The sequence below is a fragment of the Durio zibethinus genome, chromosome 17, assembly GCF_047325235.1.
Source record: "Durio zibethinus cultivar Kanyao isolate XHJ-2024 chromosome 17, ASM4732523v1, whole genome shotgun sequence".
In the NCBI taxonomy this organism is placed as follows: Eukaryota; Viridiplantae; Streptophyta; class Magnoliopsida; order Malvales; family Malvaceae; genus Durio; species Durio zibethinus.
The window spans coordinates 13672267-13680047 of NC_143178.1; the positions used below are offsets into that span (position 1 = coordinate 13672267).

The following is a 7781-nucleotide window of genomic DNA, read 5'->3' on the forward strand; positions in this document are numbered from 1 at the left end:
GAAAGGCATAGTATCTAGATTGCATTCAAATGGTAAGGGCTAAAAGAATACCTTGCTTCACTTTCCAATCTAGAAAGCTTTTATAAATTGCCTTCTTATGTCGATTTATAACAGAAGTGGCACGTATTTTTAAATTCCTCTAATTTAAGAGTTTAGAAGCATTCATGGAACTGAAATGGGAAATGGCCTTCACAAAATTCTTCTTCGTAAATGACCTTTAATGGGATATTTCTTAATGATGTTTCATTTGGCAATAGTGCTAAGTCATATCATCTAGAAGACTAAATGAGATTGCCAGCTTATAATATCTATTCCTCTTAGATGGTTATAGCGCTTACAGTATTTAAATCTAATGATTCCTTTTGCACTTTATAGGCAGATTTCAATCATACTTTCACCCCCATAAGGTAACTATTAAAAAATCTACCACTGTAGGAACTAGTCCCATATGTCAACATTGGTCATTTTCAAAATTTACTCATAGAAACCATCTACCTCATCTAACATGGTAGTGGTGAACAGTCTATATGGTTCAATATTTCAACCTTATGAAACCTTGCTAAATTGTCTCATGGCATTTTTAATTATCAATGTATAAAACACTCTATCCGATGCATTCATTAATGGTATATCTATATATCATTAAATAATTCTAATTAGGGTACCTTTAAAAAGCACATCATACTTTTGTCTTCATTGAGCTTCTAGAAGTAGGTGTGGATAGTGATTAACTCTTTGGGTTATTTTTTAAATTTAGTATCCCCAAAACCATAAATATTTATTCACCCTATTTATCTAAATTTAGATGATAGTTGTAGAGACGAAACCAAGATAAAAGGCTATAAAATAATTTAAATTGATATTATGCATGTGAATAGAATAATGCCATAATAGTTATTCTATTTAATTCATAATTTGAAATTTTTTTTGAAGCATACTATAAAAGAAATTGTAGAACTGATTGAATATAACCCTAGAATGACTTGCTACCATTAGGGTACCTAAATCACATTATACCCTAACCAAGATCTTTTTCTTCACAAGCATCTCTCAAGGCAATAATCAATTCGATAGGGAAGGTCTTATCATCTTAAAAGACCTCAGTAAGTATTACAACTATCATAAGAGATTTACGTTATTATTAGTTCAAAATAAATTACCAAAAAAATTTTGAAAAATCCCCATGATTACTTTCATGATAGGCGAGCTTTAATCAATTCAATACTCCAACAATAGGCGGGTCTAATCAATCCAATTATTGATTTGTGTAATTTAAGAATATTCACCAAATTGTCAGACTAAAATTTAACTACAACCGAAATATGTTATATCTTGATACATAATTAGGAAATTAAATCTAACAAAATCAAATAATTTAATTTAAAATGAATATTCAAATAATAAAGCAATTTTTTAGTTAAATGGGTTTTTTTATGGAATTAAATGAATTATTAATAGAATGGGTAAATTTTAATTTACGAAATTGGGCTAATCATTTTACCCATATAATTCATTTAAAACCCATGTAATTAGATCAAATATTTTACAAAATGGAGCCATTAATTTTGGACCCAAAATTTTTACCAAAAATTTTTTTTAAGTAAAATGGCCTTAAGCAAAATAGCCAAAAATAATTAAATTAGGCCCAAATTTAATTTCAACAAAATTAATTTAAAACTAAATGACCAAACATTTAATTCCAATAAGATGGCCTAGACCTAAATGACCCAAATAAAATTAAAATTAAAATTGACCTTAATTTAATTTACTGTGATCCAAAATTACATCAATTCATTGGTCTAATTTAATTAATAAAATGATCAGACATTTAATTTAAAAAATTAGCTCAAATAAATTAAGCCAAATGGCCAAAATTTAAAATAAGCCAAACAAGAATAAAAAATTGTGGCCTCTCATGAAGAAAGAAAGGGGCCAAAATCATTAAGCATGTTGGTCCAAAAGAAACAAAATGGCCTAATTACTTTTTAAAATAAATGGCCCAAAAAAAATGAAAAAAATCGGCCCAAATCGAATGAACTAATACCAAATTGGTCTAAACTTGCCTCTAATTTTTTTTTTTTCAGGTTGGCTCGTGTAAAACATGCGTTATGTATGGTGCATGTGATACACGTGCTAGAAGGGTTGCTTTAGAAATGTTTAATACATGTGCCATGCGTTGTCAAGTGACTATAATGGAGTGTGAAATACACGTGTCACACGCACACTATCAGGTGCATGCAACAGCTTATTTTTCTCCCGATTGTCATGTTTTAGGTTTTTCGACTCAATCAATTCGTTCGAAACTCGGTATTTTTGCACCATTTCAATCCAAAAAGGTTGGAATGCAACACTTTTCAAGCTCCACAACAACAAAACTACAATTTGGAGATTAAAAAATCAAAAAACTGCATGGGTTTCAAAAACCTAAAATCTTCAAAAGCTCATTTGAGCTTCAAATGGCAATATCACACCAAACAGAAAAATTAGTGACCTCGATGAATTTGGTTCTGATATCAATTGTTGGATTTGGTCCAAGAGCTCATTGAGTCATTAACACAATTTAGCTTAAATTAAAATTAACCTATATGCAGGTGAGAGCTAAATCTTGCTAGATTCAAGATCACAAATGTGTTGTCGCTATCATGAGCTTCCAATGCCATTTTTCAAGCTCCAATCAAATAACGGCACAGCAAAAAAAAGAGATCTACTCTCTACCTCCACAAAATGAAGTTATAAAACTTCATAGGCCAACTTCATATTATATAGATCTCAAAGCAAGGACTTCCCGTAAAATGTTAATAAAAACATAACCCATCTTATTAGTGGTCCAGATACATAATTAAATCTATATCATATTTAATTAAAATCATATTACATATTTGGATATATTACAATATGGCATTACTATAATTATTCGTAATTTGGCATTAATTAATTAAGTCTAGATTAATTGATTATGTTAATCTACAAAGTAAGATAAATACAACACTAATCAATTATAGTTTTGTGTATATTTTAAATTGATTTTAATATTAATTAATTTATGCGGCTTATTAATTTTATGCCCAAGAAAAGTAATGAACTAAATTTCGTCAAACATTCATAGTAGTCAAACGAGCAACATGGATGGATCACGTAGAAACATGTACACTTGCTGCCCACGAAACAACATGGAGAAGCATTAATTTATGCGGCTTATTAACTTTGTCCCCAAGAAAAGTAATGAACTAAATTTCTTGGAACATTCATAGTAGTCAAACAAGAAACATGGATGGATCACGTAGAAACATGTAGACTTGTTGCCCACGAAACAACACGGAGAAGCATTAATTTACGCGGCTTATTCACTTTGTCCCCAAGAAAATTACTGAACTAAATTGCATGCAGCTATTGATCATCTATATGTTCCACACCAGCCTGTTGGCTGCCTTTGTAAGTTATAAATACATAATAAAAACATTTTCTGTGCCTCTGTCCGTCATAGAGAGAAGAAAAAAAATTAATTAAGAGGAAATTAGTGCACAGCAATGGTGTCATTGAAGATGCAGAAGCGGCTGGCTGCCAATGTACTCAACTGTGGTAAGCGAAAAGTGTGGCTCGACCCCTACGAAGCTTTTCAAATATCCATGGCCAATTCCCGTATGTCTCCTGTTTCAAGTCCTTGTTATATCTTGAAGTTTCATATATAATTTTAAAAAATGTGAGGGAGAGAGGTTTATAGATATGGGAAGGAGATATATTTGATCTCTTTATTGGATAATTTAAAATACACTAAAATAAGAAAAAAAAAGTCTTTAAAGTATTTATATTAATCTAATTAAACCCTTACATTATTGCATTTTAATGAACTTTTCAACTTTCATTTTTCGCTATCTAAGTTTTTCTAATCTTAAATTAATGACATGTTGGTTATGTGAACAATGATGTGGTAAAAATATGCACATATGGTGACAAAATGTAAAAATAAGAAAATCTCAAAAAACTGTAGTTTGACAAAAAAAAAAATTTATAAGTAATAATTTATAAGTGATAATTCCGAATTCAATTTAAATTTCATATCTATATTAGTGAGAATTTATGTTAATATATAAATTTCAGTTATTATTTTTTGTTTTTAAAAAATTTAAAAAAAAAAATGTGTTCATAATAACTATCCAGATTGTATCAAGTTGGGCCAGACTTGAGCCTATCCATCATGCCTAAATTTTGTTGTTATGCCTGCCAAAACTTTTAAACATCCAATATCTCAAAACTCACCCCAAATATAGTAGTACAGGCATAATTATAGACTTGGATGGAAGTTTCATTGGTCTAGGAGTTTAATGCCTGCACTGCCTGACACATGGAATTAATCTTGTTGCAGGGATGGACATAAGAAAGCTTGTGAAGGATAGTCTTATAATAAAAAAGACTGATGTAACTCACTCGAGATGGAGATGGAGGCAATTCTATGATGCGAGGAGAAAAGGAAGGCAGTGTGGATATGGGAAGAGAAAGGGAACAAGAGAAGCAAGGCAACCATCCAAGCTTTTGTGGATGAGAAAAACCAGAGTCCTAAGGCGACTCCTTCGGAAATATAGGGAAACGAGCAAGATTGATAAGCACATGTACCATGACATGTACATGAAGGCTAAGGGAAGCGTTTTCAAGAACAAACGTGCACTCCTTGAAAGCATTCACAAGGCTAATAGAGATCAGAAAGCGACTGATCAGAATGCTCTTTTTGATCAGGTTATAGCTATCAAAGCCATCGGTAAGGCTAGCAAGGAAAGGGTTACATGGAAGAAACAAGGATTAAGTCAACAAATGGAAATGACTGATGTGTTGAATATATAAAAGCTTATTTACTTTCAAACTTTATGTATAAATATAAAGTATCGTCATCACAGTAACTTTAGGATATGTATGGTACGTCTAAATAAAGTGAATGGTATGTAATATTGAAATATAAATTAATCAAGTGCCAACTCCCATAATCAATCTTACGCCCAAACGAGAGCGATAGAGATGAAATCCGTTCCGCCCACAAAGACAACTCTATTGTCAACTGATTAAACTTGAAATTCCACTTATGTGATCCTGTAGAGATGGCAGAAAAATTTTAAACCACATCTTGCTAGCTAATTCATCATTTAAACCTTACCAAAATTGAAACACCCGAGGGTGTCGGGGCCATAACAGCCCAAATTAAATACTTCAGGATTTCTTTCCATCTGTAGCACAACGTTGGCCTGTGATGGGTTTAAAGTATGTACCGATATCATACATTACAAGAAAACATGACTTCAACGACGGAAATTTTTCAATAGAAAATTTTCGTTGGTAAAAAGAATCATTTACCGATGGATTTCCTATTGATTTTTTGACAGAATTTGGGTGGTTAGATTCATATAATTAACGACGGAAATCCATTAATAATTCTTTTGGTATTTACCGTCGATAATTTCATCAAAAATTATTGACGAAATAAAATTTTGTCTATAAGTCCATTGATAATGTTTGGTGTCGAACTAATATGTTTGATGCCATCATTTTTTTTTGTTTTATAGAATTAACGATAGAATTCCGTGGTAATTCTATTATTATTGATGGAACTTGCAACCAAATAATTTCATTGCTATTTTTTACTTTTAAAATAAATGGATTTATCGAGGGATGTTCTTGATTAAAAAATTTCATCGAAAACCGTAACTGCCTCATTTGAATTTTGATTTACCAATGGATATATTTCAAATATCCTCGTCCGGTGTTAGCTTGTCGTACTTAGATTGTGATCTTATGTACTTAAATCCCAGTGGAAATTCATTTATCTAAGTTGATGATCTAAAAGCGAGTGTGCTAGATTTGCAAGACCAAATAATCAAGTATAGGGCAACCAAAAGAGAAACTGAAGACGATTTTATTAGGATCAGCCATATGTTCGATGCTGGTATGTTTCCTACAATTGTATCTTCTAGATAGGGAGACAATGCTGGAGAGCAAGGATCGGAGGTAGTGCTCTGTGAGATTACCTCTTTCTTTTTTGGATATTGCATATGGATTTAATGGATGTTTGTTTCATTTATTTGATTTTCATGGATTTGGTGATTTACGGTAATATCTTGATGAAATTTATTGATGTTTTTCATTGATGGATATCATGAATTTTATGTATGTTTCTGTATTTATTGGTGGATTTTATATGAAAATGAATTGAATATTGAATTCCAGCATGAAAATAAGAAAATTATTATTGTATTCAAATTAATATGGATGATTTTTTTTTTTTTTTTTAAGGTATGAGAATGCTATCATTGAGTGAAAAGCTAAAAGGATTGCTCCGCTTAGTTATTTCAGCAAAATTTGTGATTCCTGACAATATTAACTGATTTTAATTAATGATTTTTGTAAAGAAAGTTAAACTATTTTTAAAATATGATAATGCCTTGTATGTTTTAAAATGGAAGGAATAGATCATATGTACCCTATGTAAAATTAACATCTCATAAAATTTTTTCTCATTAAAAAAATAAATAATAAGAAAATTAAAAATTTAGTGCTGAAAAGTGACTTTAAACCTCTTCTAAATGAGTGTTTGGCACAACTATTGTAAAAAGCAAAATTTAAGTATTTGGCTTTCAAATTTTTTAAATTTTTAATTTTTGGAGGAAGCTTATTTAAACAAATTTATAAATCAATTTTTTTTCCCTAAAAGTGCTAATACGTAATGACAGATATTTAAAGAGATTTTTTTATTCTCATTTTACCGTTCGATAATTCATAAAATTATAGAGAGAACTATATTTTTTCACATTCATTCTTTTATTTGGTTCAAAATTTTCTCTTAAATTTATTTATTTTCGTTTTCAATTAATAAAAAAATTTATTTTGAAAATTATGATTTAATTTAGTATAGTTGAGCATTTTTATTTTTATTTATTTAAAATATTATCAAATCATCTTGTACATCCTAAAACTTCTTTATTAAATTTAATGAATGATATTTTAATTTTTGTTATATAATTTTGAAAGTAATTCAACTTGAACAACACTTTTTTATGAAATTTTCAATGGAACCAATCAAACAAACCTGGGAACAAGAAGCCCCAACACGTTTCACATATATATTGGCCACTTCTTCTTTTTTTTTTTCAATGATTTTTAAAAGTTATAATATGTTGAATTCTAAAATAAATAATTTGATTAATATTAATTTAGTATTATTGTTGCGGTTAGAAAAAAATTGAGTTGACAAAAGTGCTTTTAAAAACTGGGATAAGAAAAATATTGTTAGAAATTTTAAATTTTTGGTATTACTTTGAAAAGATATTGTGAATAATTAAAATATTTAAAAGAATAAGCATAAAATATTAAAATATTATTCTTTCTGTTCCAATTTTTTTGTCCAACTTTTCTTTTTAGGATGCTCCCAAATTATATTCTTCTTTTTAAACATTTAAAACTTTTACATTTTATATTTTAAAATTATTTTTATAATTTTTATAATTTTTTTAAATTAAAATTTATGAAACTCAAATTTTATAAAAAAAATTTTTAAATTTAATATTAAATGCATTAAAATTGAAGTTTTTTTTTTTTTAATTTCATACAGTAAAAGTAAAATATAATGATAATATAGTGATTTTCGTTTTTAAACACATTTTTCATTGCAAAAACACGGAAGAGATTTTTTTTTTTTTTTTTTGTATTTGAAAAATCAAAATTTTAATTTTGTTTGGTTATTCAACATTAAAATTAAATCGAAAACAGATTTTGAACTCAAAATCTATTTTCAATATCCA

At 28.8% G+C, this 7781-nt stretch overlaps 1 protein-coding gene across 2 annotated transcripts; it reads left to right on the forward strand.

Annotated features, from left to right (window-relative positions):
- Positions 1–3415: 3415 nt before the first annotated feature.
- On the forward strand, positions 3416–4900 carry LOC111288824 (large ribosomal subunit protein eL19y-like). Of its 2 annotated transcripts, none has more exons than XM_022879799.2 (2): positions 3416–3579; positions 4364–4900. In XM_022879799.2, exons 1-2 carry the CDS (start codon positions 3528–3530, stop codon positions 4834–4836), a joined length of 525 nt encoding a protein of 174 aa, XP_022735534.1. In that variant the 5' UTR covers positions 3416–3527; the 3' UTR covers positions 4837–4900. The 2 variants fall into 2 exon arrangements, with proteins under 2 accessions (XP_022735534.1, XP_022735528.1); XM_022879793.2 differs by having other exon boundaries at positions 3421–3639.
- Positions 4901–7781: the final 2881 nt, after the last annotated feature.